This window comes from Salmo salar, chromosome 20 (assembly GCF_965601325.2).
Source record: "Salmo salar chromosome 20, fSalSal1, whole genome shotgun sequence".
Classification (NCBI taxonomy): Eukaryota; Metazoa; Chordata; class Actinopteri; order Salmoniformes; family Salmonidae; genus Salmo; species Salmo salar.
The window spans coordinates 44,805,429-44,825,700 of NC_138310.1; the positions used below are offsets into that span (position 1 = coordinate 44,805,429).

General features: G+C 42.1%; 1 protein-coding gene across 4 annotated transcripts in view; it reads right to left on the bottom strand.

Annotated features, from left to right (window-relative positions):
* LOC106580682 (dedicator of cytokinesis protein 10) overlaps positions 1-20,272 on the bottom strand; it is a 165,343-nt gene that overhangs the window by 83,745 nt on the left and 61,326 nt on the right. For all 4 annotated transcript variants that reach the window (XM_082966458.1, XM_014162004.3, XM_082966456.1 and 1 more), the window contains exons 3-4: positions 19,025-19,114; positions 15,969-16,051 (exon numbers count right to left, since the gene is read on the bottom strand). In XM_082966458.1, coding sequence (XP_082822584.1) covers positions 15,969-16,051; positions 19,025-19,114 — 173 coding nt within the window. The remainder of the gene's footprint in view (positions 1-15,968; positions 16,052-19,024; positions 19,115-20,272) is intronic.

Sequence of the window (20,272 nt, forward strand, 5' to 3'; positions counted from 1 at the left end):
TTCACGAATGCTTCCTTGCATTGTTCTGTCCATTTCCATGTTTTGTCCTAACAAAGTAACTGATGCAGCGGCTTCAGCTTCATTGCTAAGCTTGGGATAAAGCGCCCATAGTTAGTAACTCAGGAAAGAACGTAGTTTGCTCACATTCTGAGGAGCTGGGCTGTCCAAGATAGCATTGACCTTGGATGGAGCCTTATGGAGGCCTGTTGTGTCAATGACGTGTCCAAGGTATTCAAACAATGAACTCGCAGTCCGTAGTCCTTCAATCTCTGTCAGGTCGAATATACATTTTGGAGATGGTCCTCTTCGTCCTTTCCAGTGACAAGGATGTCATCCAGGTAGCATTGTACTCCTGGCAATCCACTCAAGATCTGGTCCATCGCTCTCTGGAACAGCGCTGGCACACTTGTGATTCCAAACGGTAGAGGACATTACCTAAAGAGCCCATTATGTGGCACGACAATCAGCTCCTTTGACTTTTCATCCACGTGAATCTGAAAGTAGGCTTGGCAGAGGTCGATTTCACTGATCTTTTGACCCCCAGCTAAACCTGCGAAAAGGTCTTTGATGTGTGGTAGCGGATACTGTTCAGCGGACAACACAGAGCTAACTGTGACTGTAGCCCTTTCCTGCAGTCAAATGAGCAAACCGTCCTCTATGGACTCATTGGGGGGAATGTTATTAATATTTTTCATGATTTCATAATTAATAATAATAAAAAATAATAATAAAAAAATGGTGTTTATGTCAAATGGTTTTGTTATATTTCAGTCTTCTGTGAAGTATATCAAGTGTAATTTTGGGATGCAAATCAAAATGTAATACATTTCAACTCTATATCTGACATGGTCCAGGTGTGCAGGTGGCTTCTTTTTTTAAGCCCATAACCATGTGTGTGAGGTGTATACTTTTGTTTCAAAATAGATTTGCTTAAGACTACCAAGAAACACTGTGTGACCCTGATTTTGCCCACTGCAGGAAAAGGATAAAGTCTCCACATATCCTGATTTCAGCATCCTTCTTAAGGACTGGTACGATGCCTGTCACCCATTCACTCATGCTGACCGGCTCTAGTAATCTAGTAATTCCAGTCAATTTTCATTTCTCAATAGCCTCCTGATTGTCACTCACTTCAATATTGCCCTCAACCACAGAACTATTTTCCTCAGTCGCGTGATCTTCGTTCACTTCACTTACTGACGTTTCATCCTCAAGTTCACTCATTTAGCAGTTTTTAATTCCAAAGTTTGTCTTCACATTTGAATAAATGTACTTTCCTTTACTCACTGTATATTCCTCCCTTTTTAATTATGTTTTTTTCCCGCTCCGAAGTCCATCTCAAATCCTTTCTGCCATTCATGATGATAGGGTTGGGCGGTATCCAGATTTTCATATTTACGACATTACTGGCTTAGTACAAACGAGGGCGCAAAAAATGTAAACCTCAAAAAAGCCCATTGGGCGTTTATTATCATAATGCTAACAAAATTAGCACAACTAATAGCGAGTTTCCATTGAGGCTTCTAGCTAAATATGCTAATGAGCGCAAATAAAAATAAATTAATTGCAAAAACCGGCAATCCAGCTCATAAAGTTATACATATATAGGTAGGAGCTAACGAATGTCCTTTTTGGTGAGTTTGGACATTTACAAGAGAATGTAAATGAGACATTATGCAAATTAACAACATTTTGACACATGCTTGTTTCAAGGAAGAACCGTACTGGCTCTGGAGCAGCATGTTTACACGCTGTGTCTATGTGGAGTCTAGAGTGGATAGGGCAATTGGCCTGCCTGCTGTGCTCAGAGAAGATGGGGGAGGAGAAGATGGGCTGAGAATGGAGAGGAAAAAAACGGAAGGAAATCAAGATAGCACTAGCAGCTGTACAGAAAACTCATCCAAAGGGATTTGACTTCTCAAACACAGCAGAAAGCTAACACAATATGATGCCCCGTCAGCTTATTAATTCAGCCACTTACTTAGATAACTAGCAAGTAAAACTTAGGGGCCGCGTTAACGCAGAATTCTACAGAACAAAAAGACAAAACGCATAAGAAATCTCTTGCTGCGTTTTGTAAATGCAGATCTAAAATGCTTCTTATTGTCTTATCTTTAAATCTGCGTATTTCTCCAAAGCTTAGTTGTCCTGAGTCTGCACAAGAATTAAGAGAGAGAGAGAGACAGAAAGGGAAAGAGAGGGAGAGAGAAAAACAGAAGAGATGGGGAAGGGGGAGACCGAGACAGAGAACAAGAAAGAGACAGACAGAGAGGAATAAAGAAAGAGAGAATGAGGCCTGACTGCAGACTGTCTTCTCCCATCATTTGTCTGTTAGGAGGAGGGAAAGGGGAGGGAGAAGGAAGAGGCTCATTACATTAGTTGCCTCTCATCATTTCCAGTGGAGCTTCACATCCTCCACGTCCAAAGCTGCGAGCTCTCGCTTGCTCTGTCTGTCTGCCCCTTAGGCTGGGCGAAATGGCCTAAAAATCATATTGTGCGATTCACAATATTTATCTACATTTTTGTTATGTTTTCTCTAAATAAGCATTGTTATACAATTAAAGGTAAAAAACACTGCATTTCAAACAGTCAGCAATAATGTAATGAATTCAGGGCTTGTGAAGTTATACCTAGGCTAAATATAAGCCTTCCACAACCACTAATAATTTAATTATTTTATAAAAATAGCTGAACCTGCTTTTTTTTTGCAATAATGACTGATCTGACTTTCAACTCCGTCTATGAAAATGCCCTTTTTAGTTACAAATTTAACTGGAACCATGCATAATGCACATTCACTAATAATGACTAACGTCTTGTCAGTGGTGTAAAGTACTTATAATAAGTAAAAATACTTTAAAGTACTACCTAAGTAGTTTTTTTGGGATATCTTTACTTACTTTACTATTTATATTTTTGACAACTTTTACTTTTACTTCACTACACTCCTAAAGAAAATAATTTACTTTTTACTCCATACATTTTCTCTGACACCCAAAAGTACTTGTTACATTTTAACAGGGAAATGGTCCAATTCACGCACTTAGCAAGAGAACATCCCTGGTCATCCCTATTGCCTCTGATTTGGCGACTCACTAAACACAACTGCTTTGTTTGTAAATGAATGTCAGAGTGTGCCCCTGGCTATCTGTAAATAAATAAAAAAACAATAAATTGTGCTGTCTGGTTTGCATAATATAAGGATTTGAAAATATTAATACTTTTACTTTTGATACTTTAGTACATTTTAGCAATTCCATTTACTTTTGATACTTAAGTATATTTAAAACCAAATATTTCTCGACTTTTGCTAATATTTTACTGGGTGACTTTCACTTTTACTTTAGTAATTTTTCTATTAAGGTATTTTCACTTTTACTCAAGTATGACTTTTTAGTTCTTCTTCCAGCAGTGCTTCTTGTAGCAGGCATTAGGCTAAATTAACACAGGTCTCATCAACAATCTCTCAAGCCCATGTGCTAGTGATTAGCCAGCCAATTTTTATATTTCAAGTTTAGCCAACTTGGATCTATTTTCTAGCTAAGTAGCTTGAACAGTTGAATTGTTATGAACACACTCTTCTGTCTGTCTCCAACTGTTTGAAAATCCAGTTTGTTCAGATGTTGAAATCAAGTGGCCTACCTTATTTATCAGAATGAGAACGAGTTGCCAGTTCCTTATATAATTGTGTTTTATGCTTACTGCACATATATAAAACACATTTATAAAACAGACTAGCTAGTATAACAGTATTTGGCTAAAATGCTGCTAGCGGTACACCAATGCCGCGCGACAAACTGAGCATTCATTTTCCAGAATCAATGTTCATTGATACTCTCGTGTTAGTAGTGTCTTCTCTGCGTGCAATTTGAGTAGTTGAGACATAAAAAGGGTATTGTTAGAAAATAACTTGTCCTCAATTACAGTAAAATAATGTTTCAATGTGTTTTGTGTCCATTCTGTTGGCCCAAACCTCAAACGCAAATAGCGAGTTCAAACCGCTTGTCATAGAGGAAGATGTGTCCTCTCAACTTTGTTGGCGTGAGAGGCTGGGGGATAGGTTTGGTGTGTGCAAATCATAGAGGAAGAGGTTTCACTCTCGCTAAAATCTGTCCAAAATTAGCCTAATGCGTTTCTATGGTCTTATTTTGGATTTGGACCGAAATTTGTTGCCAGCCTTCCCGCCTTTGGGACAATGACTCCCATCGTTAGGGTGGAGATGTGCATCTCTTCATTATATACAGATCTCTGGTGTAAATGAGGAGGTGCATCCTGCACAGAAGGAGCGAAAGACGGGCCAAAAATACAACACAAGAACAAGCGGACATAAACGCTCATAAAAACGAAAAATAACAAAACCTTGATTCTTGCGATACAGGCATTTGGAATATCGCACCACACATTGGAATTAATCGAAAAATAGATATCGCCCAGCCTTATCTGCCCCCCCCCCACCCCCACCACCATCACTGGAAATAAGCGTCCCGCCTGGTCTAGTCTACTCCCCACCAGAGTATGTGAGCTGAGCGGAGCGTGCCCAATTTGACTGTAGCGTATGGGGGGTGATAAGGGACATATATAAGTCTAGGCCACGGTACCACCTGACATGATACCAACGCCTAACTAACGTCTGCGTGACGCCTGTATTGCGTGTTAATGAAAGTCATAATTTATTGCAAATTGTGCTTTCGCCGTGAAACCTTTTTTTGAAATCTGACAAAGCGATTACATTTAGGAGAAGTCTATAATTCTGTGCATAACACTTCTATATTGATCAATGTTTACGATGAGAATTTACGTACTGTTTGCTCATTGTGCTCATTCACCGGAGGGTTTGGAGGGAAAACATTTCTCAACATTACGCGCCAATGTAAAATGCTGTTTTTGGATATAAATATGAACTTTATCGAGCAAAACATACATGTATTGTGTAACATAATGTCCTAGGAGTGTCATCTGATGAAGATCGTCAAAGGTTAGTGCTTCATTTAGCTGTGTTTTGGGTTTTTGTGATGCATCTAGTTGCTTGGAAAAAAGGGCTGTGTGGTGTTTCTTGTGAAGTTTATGTCCTAACATAATCTAATTTTATGCTTTCGCCATAAAGCCTTTTTGAAATCGGACAATGTGGTTAGATTAATGAGAAGTTTATCTTTAAAATGGTGTAAAATAGTTGATTGTTTGAGAAAATGGAATTATGAGATTTTAGCTGTTTTAAATTTGGCGCTCTGATTTTCCACTGGCTGTTGTCAAAATCAATCCCGTTAACGGGATGAGAACGGGAAGGGGTCCCATAGAGGTTAAGGGCTTGTAAGTAAGCATTTCACGGTAAGGTCTACACTTGTATTCGGCGCATGTGACAAATAAAGTTTGATTACATTTCAAATACCTAATCCTGGCTACTAATGTTCTAGTATTAATTTATTGAGGCAAGCAGATCAGAGATGTCAAGGTGGTACTCAAGCATATGCCATGTGTTTGTGACACACATGTATGGTCATATTTTTTATGTTTTATTTTGTTTATTTTGCCTCCCAGGTATTTGCATTTAATGTATGTATATAATTCCTGCTGCTATGGGAGCGGTGACGTCAATGAAGTGAGTTACGGAGATATTTAACATTTCTTCTTCATTATGGAGAATGATTAGTTTTGAAAACTAACGTTTCTCCATCTTATCATTTTAACCTGTTAATTCAGGTATGTAATGTGCGAAAATGCAATATGACTCCAAATATTGAGTTAACATGGTTAATTACATAGTCCGCGAGTTTGATGATGTTTGAAGGCAGTTTTAACTGAGTGACAAACTGGTTGGTATTTTCCCCATTGTAAGTAAGCTAATGGAATTAGGCTAGGTTGCTAATGGTTTACAGAAGGGATCAACATGGCGTCCAAACTTTCTGTACTTTTTTCTCCCAACTTTTTAGATGCAATTTGTTTTATTTTCTATGAACAATGACTCAGTTTACTTTAGGTAATATATGTAAATATGCGATGTCACGATAAAATGTGTTAGTGTTAATATTTGTAAAATAATAGTGTTTAACAGTTCGCTAGCTTGATGCTAACCAAATTTAGCTTGGCTAAGAGCTATAGTAGTTAGCTTTAGCCTAGTTGGTTTTAGTCAATGTCAGCTTAATGTAATGGTTGTAGCATTGTTTTGCATAGTCGTCCAGTAATTTAGAGTTTTTTTATTCGAAATTGACACTGATAGTACAGTGAATTTTATATATATATATATATAATGTGAATGTGTAGATGTATGGTGACTCCACGTTTGGATGAACGAACCAACGGGACTGCCATGGGCAAGTCCCTTGACGGGTACCAGGAATGGTGGAAGGACAATCTGATGGTAATTATCTTTGCACACAACACAGCAGTGTCCAGGCCTCCAGAGTATTCACTCTATCGCCTGCTATATGGAGGGGAGCCACAGCAGTTAACTGATGTAAACAATGCAATTATGTATATAACATTATTGTGTAAACATTTTTTGGGATTGACTTAGTGTTTTTCTTTTGCTGTTTTTGTATAACGCACTTTGAAGCCACTGATATTTTACCTAATGTGGTGGAAGTTGTGGAACCAGATTAGAACGCATTCGAGGACCACCTTCAGGTCCTGGCTGAGAAGGATGTGGAGGTTTTTGACCAGGTAAAAATGATTGTCCACTGTTAATTAATTTTCTGGCCTTCCGAGAGATATATAAGAGATGTATTTGTAATAATATGAAATATAATTGCCTTTTATTTCTATTATCAGTCAAGGTGAGACTGAACAAGGACTGGGCACATGAGAAAAAGGAGAGCCACCTGAGAAGAATCAAGGGGACCAAGTGCTTCGACATCTAGGCGAATTACTTGGCTTGGAAGATGGACGAAAGGAAGGCGAGACCCGGGAAAGCTTGGTGCTCTTTCGCTCCTAGCTGGGGTCAACATCTGTTAAGGTGAATATAAAAATCTCAGATGATAACTATTTGCATTTGCTGCCTCATGGTGGGCGGCATCGTCATGCTGTCAGCAGTACCAACACTGGCCCAGGGGTCAATCTAGTCAAACCAAATAGTCAATCTCAAGGCTAACCACTGGGTCACGTTAAGTAACCGCCACTTCCACATAGGTACTGTTAAGGTGTATGACTCCAGTTGTCATGACACCACCCTAGAGTTTCTCTCAACTCATCTCTCCATCTTTCCCAGGGACCATCCCTTACCAACCCCACGACATCAAACATTAGACAGATATCCTTTAACATTATTGCATGTCTAATCAAACATTGAAATAATTCAATAACTATTTTTTTTACATACCTGATAATCATTTAACCTGTGTGTTTGTTTGTTTACGTCTGTCTCCTACCCTGTTCCCTTTACTCTGCTCCTGTTCTCCAGGACCTAGGGGTTCTGCCTAACACCCAGATATGGATCCACCTGATGTCCTCCATTACCTGTTCTCCAGGACCTAGGGGTTCTGCCTAACACCCAGACATGGATCCACTACCATTACCAACCATCCTCCAACTTTTCATTACATCAGCTACTGTTATTGTCAAGTTGTCATTATCCGCTAAGAAAGAGAAAGACAACTATCATACTGGGCACATCATGTGGGCTGCACAGATTAGCTAAAAACACTAGCACTGCAAATTCTCAGAACAAAGAGGTCAGCAGCGCCTGGACTTTGCAGTTTTCCTCTGAGTCCACTACATGTTGAAAAACAAGTGACAGGCAGAACCTCCTATCCACACAAGACCCACCTCCTCTCTGTTCCACACATCATAATTCTGTATTTCAGTCTATGATTGCCATGTGAGCGTACAAAAAATCTCAAAGTAAATTGACACACACGTACCAAAAAAATATCAATGGTTATGTATTTAAATCAAAAATATTGCTAGATTGGTTTTCACAGCTGTTTTATAAGGTGTTTGTTATTGTAAATTGTAAGGTATCCCTTGATGGTATTTGTTAGTTCAACATTATTAATTGTATCATAAGACTTACAATTAATAATTGTAAGTCTATTGTATTATAAGACTTACAATAACCACAAGGTTGTACTAATCTGATCTGATTTTTTAAAATCATAATTAAGGACTAAAATTATTTCAGTGTAGGTAAGGGAATGCCTGTTTAAAATGAAAACATGCCAGCCAGACAAGCAAGTGTATGAATCAAATGTATTTGCATATGAATGGAGTGGAAATCAGTTCACTCTGTAAGGTAAGTAACAATGTGTGTGTGGGGGGGGAATTGAAATTATATTATGTTTACACTGATGCCTGTTTATTCATAAAAAGCAGAAGATGGTAAATAACATTAATCGCAATGGTTAGCCTATGCAAATTAATAGGAAGGAATACATTTAGCCTAATTGGTAATATGATGTGGGGGAAAGTCGGGATCCAAGTCAGGCTTTTGTTTGTCAACTCCAGATGAAATATAGGTCTTCATGTGTATCAATCTGTAGGAAACCGTGGGCTAAATCAATGAAAAACTGTGATCAAAACAGGCTGGGGTGTTTTTGGTTCCGTTTAGTCTAAGGATATGCGTAAGAACGCAACTGCACTGAAATGAATAGCCTGATTCAATGGGATTCTCCTGAATAAATGTGAAAATCTGTTAAAATGTTTGGTCTATGCATAGTCCCCAAACCAATTCTAACTGTTTGGCATTTTGCATTAGGCATAGCTCTACATTGCAGAGCATTTAATAAACCAACCACATTTTCCTGGGATGTTAAGGCTGCATGGTGACAGTGAATGTGTCTGTTAATCCGGTAAACTGGGAAGTGGGGGGGAAACGAGGTCAAATCATGACATCAGTGATTTTCAGGTCAGAGAAAGATGCCAGAGAATCCGAGTTGGATGACTGTTCAAAACAAAAATCCCAGTCTGAGCTAATTTTTTCCCCCAGAGTTCCCAGTTGTCTTGAATGCACTGAAGTCGGAAGTCAGAGATTGCCAACTTCCGAGTTGTTTTGAATGCGCCACTAGAGACCTGGACTACCCACAACAAAGAAAAGGGGGATACCAAGTCAGTTGTACAACTGAATGCATTTAACTGAAATGTGTCTTCCGCATTTAACCCAACCCCTCTGAATCAGAGAGGTGCGGAGGCCTCCTTAATCGAAATCCACGTATTCGTCGCCCAGGGAACAATGGATTGACTGCCTGGCTCAGGCAAACGACAAAAGTTTATTGTCAGCTTTGGGATTCAGTCTAGCAACCTTTTGGTTACAGGCCCAAAACTCTAACCATTAGGCTACCAAGAATCCCTTGTGTTTGTATTGATGCGAGAAATATGCATCTCTACACAGTAATGGTGGCTGCGATATCAACTAGCCTAATGATTTTTGCATCAAGGTGATAGGCCTATTTTAGCTAAATCGACAAATGAAATTGATGAACTAAACAGACACTTAAACTAACGCATAACACATGTAGACGTTTTTTAAGGCGTTCATGGTAAGATCATTCATAATAAACTTACACGCAAACTGACACGTGACGTGTCAGTGACACGTTATGCCATGTACGTGTCACGTGACGTGAACGTGTCGGCAGTTTGACGCCTTAGAAACAAACTTATCTCCATTGACAGTCCATGTTAATTCATGGCGTTATTTTATAGCGCTAGGAAGACGTTCAGTGACTTGGTGAGAGGTATCAGTAGCTTCATGAGGCTTAATTCTGGCATGAATCACCCCCCATAGTAGCGCGGAGTGAGATTCCCAAAGTCTGTAGCGTCAGCCTTCTTGTCCTCTCCAATATCGCTCCAGTAGTGCTCACTTCACAAGCTCAGGGCATGCCCGGCTCAGCATGCATCTGTAGTCTACTTGTGTGCTGCTAATAGCCTCTTGCTTTAGCTACTGTCATGGAGTTCACTAAATATTTTCAGAAAGAGACTGATAAAACACACAGGTGCAAAATCAAGGTGACTTACAAAGATGAGGACCAAGAGCAAGAGAGGGAGTACAGTGATGTAGTGTGCACAACTAAATAATCATTGTGGAATCTGAAAAGACAGTATCCTGAAAGCATGATGGTGTACTTACTACGTGCACATGCTAAAAGAAAGGAAGGCGGTGGTTAGATAACTAAGTGTGTCATTGCAGAAAAGTATGTATCAACTAAAAATATGATCTCTTAAACGTTTCGTTCATTTTTGTTCTTTTATCTATACAGTAGGCCATCATTGATTTTGGTCCAATAGGCCTGCCATATTCCCACATTCAAGGAGCTTTCCGTTTTGATTGGGTTATGTTTCCTAAAAACCTTTAGGCCTACCTATAGAAAATGTTTAAAACAAATCTGCATCTCTGCCCAGCCTGGCAAGACTGGCCAAAAGGGTGTTTAGCATCCCCAGTGGCTCTGCTAGTGTGGAGAGGGTATTCTCCGCTGCTGACCTGCTTTGCAGGCACCACATCACATGAGCCTGAAGCCACAGACAGGCCAAACACATGTTTCTAAGGCACTAATAAGTCATTTTTCAATTAATTTGTATTTAATTATAAGTCACAGCCTATATGTGCAATTTATAGACTTTAATGATTTAATATAACGAAATGTTTAATTGCTGAGAGCTTTATGTACGTACCAGCTTATTGTGTCGCACTCGCAAATGCTTCACAATGGATTTCTTTGTAGGCTATAGCCTTGAAATAATATAGGCTAAATAATTCATGTTTGTTCCATCTTAAGCTCCATGTCTGGCTCCTGACCTATTTAGAGTGTTTACAATGCATTCGGAATGTCACGTCCTGACCAGTATAGGGGTTATTTGTATTTGTAGGTTGGTCAGGACGTGGCAGAGGGTATTTGTTTTATGTGGTTCGGGGGTTATGTGTATTGTAGAGGGGTGTTTTATTTATGTATTCCGGGGTTTTGGTGTATGTTCTGGTTTTTGTATTCTAGGTTTTCTAGTGTGTGTATTTCTTTGTTGGTCCGTGTCGCTCGCAATCAAGAACAGCTGTTCATCGTTGTTCCTGATAGAGAGCCATATTTAAGAGCTTGTGTTCACCTGTTTGTTTGTGGGTAGTATATTTTGCACTGCTAGTTGTTTTAGCCTGTGAAACTGTCTTCTATCGTTCTTTGTTTTGTTATTTTCCGTGCTCTCTTTCTTTATTAAAAAATCAAGATGAGCATCCACATTCCTGCTGCGTTTTGGTCATTACAACCCAACGACACCCGTGACACGGAAACTATTCAGACCCCTTCACTTTTTCCACATTTTGTTACGTTACAGCACTATTCTAAAAAGGATTACATTGGTTTTTTTCACTCATCAATCTACACACAATACCCCATAACGACAAAGCAAAAACAAGTTTCTCAATTTTTTGGGGTAAATTTATCAAATGAAACAAAACTGAAACATCACATTTACGTAAGTATTCAGACCCTTCACTCAGTACTTTGTTGAAGAACCTTTGGCAGCGATGACATCCTCGATTCTTCTTGGGTATGATGCTACAAGCTTGGCACACCTGCATTTGGGGAGTTTCTCCCATTCTTTTCTGCAGACCCTCTCAAGCTCTATCAGGTTGGATGGGGAGTGTCGCTGCACAGCTATTTTCAGGTCTCTCCAGAGATGTTCGATTGGGTTCAAGTTCGGGCCAATCCTGTGTTGTCTTGTCTGGGTGAGTAAGGTCATTGTCCTGTTGGAAGGTGAACCGTCGCCCCAGTCTGAGGTCCTGAGCACTCTGGAGCAGGTTTTCATCAAGGATCTCTCAGTACTTTGCTCCGTTCATCTTTTCCTTGATCCTAACTAGTCTCCCAGTCCCTGCAGCTGAAAAACATGGTGCCAGATTTCCTCCAGACGTGACACTTGGCATTCAGGCCAAAGAGTTCATCAAACCAGAGAATCTTGTTTCTCATGGTCTGAGAGTCCTTTAGATGCCTTTTGGCAAACTCCAAGTGGGCTGTCATGTGCCTTTTACTGAGGAGTGGCTTCTGTCTGGCCACTCTACCATAAAAGCCTGATTGGTGGAGTGCTGCACAGATGGTTGACCTTCTGGAAGGTTCTCCCATCTCCACAGAGGAACTCTGTCAGAGTGACCAATGAGTTCTTGATCACCTCCCTGACCAAGGCCCTTCTCCCTTGATTGTTCAGTTTGGCAGGGCGGTCAGCTCTAGGAAGTCTTGGTGGTCCCAAACGTATTCCATTTAAGAATGATGGAGGCCACTGTGTTCTTGGGAACCTTCAATAGTGCAGACATTTTTTGGTACCCTTCCTCAGATCGGTGCCTCGACACAATCCTGTCTCGGAGCTCTCCAGCTTGGTTTTTGCTCTGACATGCACTGTCAACTGTGGGACCTTATATAGACAGGTGAGTGCCTTTCCAAATCATGTCCAATCAATTGAATTTACCACAGGTGGACTCCAATCAAGTTGTAGAAACATCAAGGATGATCAATGGAAACAGGATGCACCTGTATGTGGATTGCACCTGTATGCACCACCATATGGATTAGTTTCAATACTTCAAAACCAAATGGTAGGTCCAGCTAGTCATAAAAATAGATGCATGTTAAATTGTGATTTTGAGAATGGCTTCCATTAGGGATATCAAGAGGGAGAAGACTACATTTAAAAGCCTCCAGGCAGAAAGAGAGAAGGTCTACGTTCAAAAAGGCACCCTATTACCACTACATAGTGCACTACATTTGAACAGGGCCCATAGGGCTCTGGTCAAAAGTGCACTATGCAGGGAAGTGCACTATGCAGGGTGTCATATGGGACGCAGACAAGGAGGATGTCCTCTCTCTATGTCTCCTTTCATCATATCGTAAATGTACTTGACTCAGTAATGACATTCAACCTCAACTCTACTGTTGATACCCGTGTTGTGATAGCAACATAACAGTCCAGCATTATATTGTAGTAGTAATAGGGCCTGTTTAACTACACAGGCATGGGCTAACTCGTGCCCAGAGTTGTTTCTGACCAGATCACATTGTCAGGAAAAACTCTAAGAACACCTAGGTACTAACACCCAATTACAAGACACAGTTAGAAACCATTGGCTCTCTCACTCCCCTGAAGGTGTCCGCATACATAGGTTCGGTTTGCTCCTAGCAAAACTTGGCTAGGCGAAGTGAACGTCTGTGCTTGCATACTCCCTTAAAATAACTTTGCTTGAAAAACTAGAAAAAAGTGGTAATATTACTGTTTGTCCTTCTTGAGATGCCATAGCAACAGGTACTCTTCCTCAAAATAGTCTGAATGAATCTAAGATAAGTCAAGAAATCTGTCATTAATTTTGACGTTTTTTTGCCGAGGAAGTCTTGGTCCCGCAGATGTAACTAAGATGTTTGATGCAGTATTTCTCAAGTGAAATGTGCATGAAAACTAGTCGTCTGTTGTTGAATGACAACAAACACTTAATTGAAGAATCCCTGCTTTTGACCAATCACTGATGAAGGGGCATAAACTTTGGCTACCGAATTTAGACAAGCCTCAAGAAAAAATGTTGTGTGCTCAAACATCTGGAAAAAACCCTGCTGAACACCAAAATGAACAAACGTAACAAATGTTGTGTGACATATCCGTGAACTCTTTTGACTGGGAAGCATACGGTAAGCATTACTGTAGAGGTGCTGGGTGCATGGAGTTGGATAGAGGGTAGACTTGCTCCACAGCTTGTTACAGCATGGGCAGCGCAGTCGAGGTCTTTCTCCATTTTAAATGGGTTAAAGGGACAATATTCAGTTCAGTTTTGGTAAACAGCAGATTGCCCCTTGGGGAGGTCATCTCTATGGCTGGGTGTCTGAGCTGAGCCCTGACTTATGTGTGGCTGAGTCCTCTCCATCTCCTCCCGAAAAGGACCCGGCAAAGGGATGCCCTCGCTCCAGTGCGCTCATGAGCCACCCTGTGTTTGTGTGTGTGCTCTGAGCTGGAGACACAAAGGATTCCCTCTTTTATAAGGATAGCAGACCCAGCACTGGAACTAGTCTCAGCAAATATAATTCATGCCATCTTTTTAAAAGTGTCTCCAATAGGCTTAAAACACAGTGACACCTCTGTGTTTGGACGTCATAGTTTGAATAGTCTTGCATCATGCCAGACTTCAAGGCTCTTGTAAACTCAGCAAAAAAAAAGAAAGAGCCCTTTTTCAGGACCCTGTCTTTCAAAGATAATTCGTAAAAACCCAAGTAACTTCACAGATCTTCATTGTAAAGGGTTTAAACACTGTTTCCCATGCTTGTTCAATGAACCATAAACAAAAGAACATGCACCTGTGGAGTGGTCATTAAGACACTAACAGCTTACAGACGGTAGGCAATTAAGGTCACAGTTATGAAAACTTAGGACACTAAAGAGGTCTTTCTACTGACTGAAATACACCAAAAGAAAGATGCCCAGGGTCCCTGCTCATCTGCGTGAATGTGCCTTAGGCATGCTGCAAGGTGGCATGAGGACTGTAGATGTGGCCAGGGCAATAAATTACAATGTCCGTACTGTGAGACGCCTAAGACAGCGCTATAGGGAGACAGGACGGACAGCTGATCGTCCTCACATTGGCAGACCACGTGTAACAACACCTGCACAGGATCGGTACATCCAAACATCACACTTGCAGGTGCCTTGGTGGAAGAGTGGGGCAACAGCTCACAGCCAGAACTGGCAAATCTGGTGCAGTCCATGAGGAGGAGATGCACTGCAGTACTTAATGCAGCTGATGGCCACACCAGATACTGACTGTTACTTTTGATTTGACCCCCCCTTTGCTCAGGGACACATTATTCCATTTCTGTTAGTCACATGTCTGTGGAACTTGTTCAGTTTATGTCTCAGTTGTTGAATCTTGTTATGTTCATACAAATATTTACACATGTTAAGTTTGCTGAAAATAAAGAAAAGTTTCTTTTTTTGCTGAGTTTATGTAATCTCTGGAGAGACACAGCTTGTGAAGATGACTAGCTCATAGTGAACTGGGCTGTCAATCTGTCAATTGGATCCCAGACATATAGTATGATGAGCCCAAACTGATCCTAGATCTGCTGCTAACTCTGTGTCCAGGGAAAGACAGAGGAACTGATTCAGAGAGAAAACTCATATAATGTGGATATAACCTCTATAAGAGCATGTACATTCAGTCTCTTAGTATCTATGATGTTAACGACTGTGCACAGTATCAAAAGTAATCTATGGATCAGTTTTAGAGTTGATGTACAGTATATGAACTCAAAAAGATTTTAAGTTCAACAAACTCAGAAAGGTCACGTGAAATGAACTGGACTCCAACATAACCAACCCATGGGAGACCAGGAGAGCATTACAGTGGTCTGGATAGGGGTCAGAGGACAAAGAGGCCCTGCTCTGATGGCTGGTCTCCCAGGGGTTGAGTGACCAATGCACAGCCTTGACATCTAGGCAGCTGGACAGCCTGCCACTCAACAACACATCCCACCGACGTCCACCATTTTGTTTTTTGTTCCCATTGTTGACATCACAGAGAGCTATTTTTCGAGAGACCCGTTATGCAACCGCAGACCACTAAGGATGCATCTTAAATGGCACCTTATCCCTATTTAGTGAACTCTGGTCAAAAGTAGTGCACTAAATAGGGAATAGGGTTCCATTAGGGACACGACCCCTGGATCTTCTGGTCTAGCTGAGGTTTTCAGCAGCATCTTTCCTGGTGTTTATGTGAAGTACGCGTTTGGAAAGTCTGGCATGCGTTCCTGACACAGACGCTATGTCAAAAACAGTTAAGTCCTGGAGTGGGCCCTGTCTTACTCAATACTCACAACGTCATGACACTTACAAGTACGTGAAGTGGCGAAGTACTGTACTTTTCTTATGCGGAACAATGAAAATATGTACACACACTGCTCTGTACATAAGTGTAATCATAGAAAAGGGTTGCAAAATTCTGGTCACTTTCACAACATTTCTGGAAAACCTGGGTATTTTGGGAAAGTTGACGGAATTTTGCAACTCTTTCATAGCCTGTTCTGTACCTGGGAAGTAGCCGGTAATCTCCTGCGTACTCATCATATTTGTAATGGACCACGTGTAGTTGGGAGTTGTAGTACTCGCAGGCCTGGAATAGAGGAGAAGAAAGAGGAAGAGGAGGAAGTGGAGGGGAGAGAGGTTCTGTTAATGCCTAGTGCAGGTGAACAACAGACAGTTGATTCCGTCTGTATATATGACCGTGTGTGTGAGTGTGTTTTATTTCATGTATTTATTTGACCTTTATTTTAACAGGAAGTCCCATTGAGACCATGGTCTCTTTTGCAAGGGAGCCCTGCATCTTACAACTACACAACAAATTACACATAGGAAATATACCAGTCACATTCCTCAGCAAAGAGGTTCTCAATCAACAACAATAGAGATTTGTGTGTGTGTGCGCGCGTCTTGGCATGGGCTTAAAATCCCCTCTCTGTCACAACGTGGTTCTTATACAGCTCTACAGATGTCTATCAGAGAGTAGTCTCACACACACACACACACACACACACACACACACACACACACACACACACACACACACACACACACACACACACACACACACACACACACACACACACACACACACACACACACACCTCTATCCATTCAAATAAGTAGATCCAAGGCACATTAATGTAAAGGCAATGTACAGCTTTGTTTTACGTGAGTAGCTGTCCTTATACAACCCAGTGTGACGCAAGCTAGGGCTGCAGTCTGCCTCCCTCTACAGCACTGTCACGTCCTAAATTGCGCCCTACTCCCTACATAGTGCACTACTTCTGACAAGGGCCCGTGGGGGGAAACGGGGGCCATTTGGGACACACCCTTAATGTTGTAGAGGGAGGCAGACTCCGCAGCCCTAGCTTGCTTCACACAGGTCGTCTTGGAGCCCCACAAGCTTACAGAGTTACAAGATTGAATCCATGATTAGATGAATCAAACCACAAGAATTAACATTCTGTCCCACGGGCTTGAGTTACAGACTTTCTTTCTCTCCCCCTCTCTCTCTCTCGCTCTCCTCTCAGCAGTATGTTTGTCTCTGTTGTTCTGTGGATTCTCATCTTCTTTCTGTCTGAGTGGTGCTATCATTATCTATCACTTAAACACAGTTCCACTGGCAGTCATCACATTCATTATTAAAGACACTCAAAACACATTTAGCTCTACAAGGCAATAACACATGTCTGGGAGCACAAACTTAAATAGCCATTCTCTTTCTTCCAGCTCTTACTCTCTGTGTCTCTGTCTCTCTCTCTCTCTCTCTCTCTCTCTCTCTCTCTCTCTCTCTCTCTCTCTCTCTCTATGGTCTCTCAAACGCACCACCATCGTCAGTAAGCTGTGACGGTGTGGTGTGGTGTGTTTCCGTATGCAGCGAGGATATCTGTGAGACAATGTTTGGCTAATTTGAGCACTTCCTCCTAGCCAGCGTGTGCTGTAACTCTTTCACTTCAGCCTCACCATCAAACATGACTTGTCACGATAAGAGCATGAAAACAGGCACACCCAAACGGCACCCGATTCCCTATAGTGCACTGCTTTTGACCAGGGCCCATAGGGTACCACCCCAAATGATTGCCCTATAAAGGGAATGGGGTGCCATTTGGGTCACAGCCACAGTGTAGGCTTATCAGATCCACATCTTCAACTGACAATCCAATAGGGGAAATGTATGCAAATGTATTTCGCTGGTCGTCATCATTTGCATTTCTAGGGTTCCTCAAAGATATATGAAATGGTTTCATGGTTAAAAAGGTCACAGTCATGGCTGTATAGCTATCATAACTAAGGAGACACTGTATCAAATCCAACACAACAGTCAACTGAGGGGAAATGTCTATATCACCCACAGACAACTTTTCAACTACTTTAGATGGATGGATGTCATGCTCGTGAAACACAGCCTCACGCAGACCCAGGGCGGCAGGTAGCCTAGTGGTTAGAGCGTTGGGCCAGTAACTGAAAGGATGCTGGATCGAATCCCCGAGCTGACAAGGTAAAAATCTATTGTTCTGAGCAAGGCAGTTAACCCACTGTTCCCCGGGCACCCAAGATGTTGATTAAGGCAGACCCTCGCACCTCTCTGATTCAGAGGGGTTGGGTTAAATGCGGAAGACTCATTTCAGTTGAATGCGTTCAGTTGTACAACTGACTAGGTATCCCAAATGCCTCCCTACATAGGGCTCTGGTCAAATGTAGTGCTCTATGGGGAATAGGGTGAGCATTATAAAGGGAATAGGGTGCCATTTGGGATGCAGACCCATACACTAGGCAGCAACTGAAGCCTCCCAGTCCCCACCATAGCCCATAGTGTCTTTGCAGGCCAGCCCAACTAAGCTGAGCAGAGCAGAGTCCCTGCAAAACAACAGGATGCAGTGGACAAAATCCCTCCTCTCTCTCTCTCCTCCCTCCCTGCATGGCCAGCAGGCAGCCTCAGATGATTCAGCTCCATAGAGGAGCTCAATGGAAGCAGCAGTCAGCAGTCCAGTCAGCTCAGACACACAGCTCCGACGACACGGCTGGGTCCAGATGCTGTTGATTCCCACAGAGAGAAACATGATCCAGCTGCAAGCTTCACGACTGTACTTCTCTTTCCCTCTGGTTCAGAGGAGGAGCAGTAACTCCAAGGCATGGGTTCAGAATACATGTTCAGAACTTTCTCGTATGTATTCCGTACATAGGGACTGAAGTGGGTCAAGGACCAGGAAGCTCTCTCTCTCTCTTTCTGCAGTCTTGCACTTTCACTAATAGCCGGAGAAATTCTCCTTCTCGCTCTCTCCCATGCACACACACTCACACACACAGCTCCTGGAGGAACAGAACACATCTGTGCTCCTGATGTCACTGCCTTACGGGCTCATGATGTTGATGTAGACCTCTGTGTTGAGGATATGTTTAAAGCACACTAACAACTAGATGTCGTCCTGAGCCTTACCCGGACAACCACCACGCCAAGCTGCCTGCCTGCCAGACTGAATGTGGAGTCAGCCCTGCTCCATAGCCTTCCTCTGCACCCAAGCTCAATCACACAACTAAGCATGGCACTCTCTCACACACTCACCTGTCTGACCAGCAGACACTCGGCCTGGAGCTCGGCCCCCTGGGGCACGGTGGACTGCAGTGTCCGTCTCTCCAGAGGCACTGTGAACACCTGGGGGACAGAGGGGAAGGAGAAATCAGATGGGGAGGGACAGTTTGATGTCAGGTAAAAGCTAATTTCTTGTGAAAGACTGTCGGGCTGGAAGGGGTGTGGACTTGACATCTCAACCTCTTCCCCTAGAACAAAATTCTGTAGCTGTTGTTGACGCGAGAGCTGGTTTTGGATTACTGAGATTAGGTAAAAGCTGATACATGCAGTAGTGGGATAGGATATATGTGCAGGTTTGAATATGAAAATGCTTGAGAGGGACATATGAAATTGAAGGATACAGTCTTTACCACTATGATGTACAGTCAGATCACTGAGCCCTATTCCAGTGTGTCAGCGCTTGACGAATAACATCTGATCAAGAGCTCCGGGGGCGTCATAATTCATTCAGAAATATTGAGGTCAAAAAATAGCAAAAGGCTCAAATAAATCCTCCATACCTAGAAGGAAAGATTGAAATTTGGAGAAATACTGCTCTCGCTGATTACGCAGCTAGAGGCAACTCAATGCAATTCTGTTTGTGTCCCAAATGGCACCCTATTCCTATTCCCATAGGACTCTAGTCAAAGGTAGTGCACTATATAGGGAATAGGGTGTCATATGGGACGTGGACCACCGGGAACAGCCAAGTTCCCGCCCTCTCTGATCAATGCTTGGTTCTGATTTACTGTGTCTGCAGTCAGCTGTTTAAAATGCAGCACACTCACAGGAAGGACATTTATTTTGGGGTTTTGGAAGCGAATTAGGTTCGTCCATTAGCAAGTGAATTGGAGTTTCAATTAGATTGAGCTATGGAGACCCAGCAAATGAAACAGGACTGTTTGGTTGCCGGGCCTGTATGTATCACGGTAGCAGAGTCATGAATTGAAACATCAACTCAGGGATCGAGAGCCGAGTCATTTCCCTAAAACCAATTAAAACCAGTTAATGTGAAGTGGCGGTCTTAAGGAGTCACATTAGCGCACTAATTAAGTCACTAATGAGCAACAGCCACAGGACATTGGGGGAGCAGAAGCAATGGGGGGGATGAGGGGTTCAGAATGCAAAATGAGTGTGTGTGTGTGTCTGTCTGTCCTTCCGTCTTGTTGAAAAACATTGGTGTGGCTGGCATGAGCCAGACACAGTCCCACACACACCCACACCCTCACCCCCCCCCCCCCC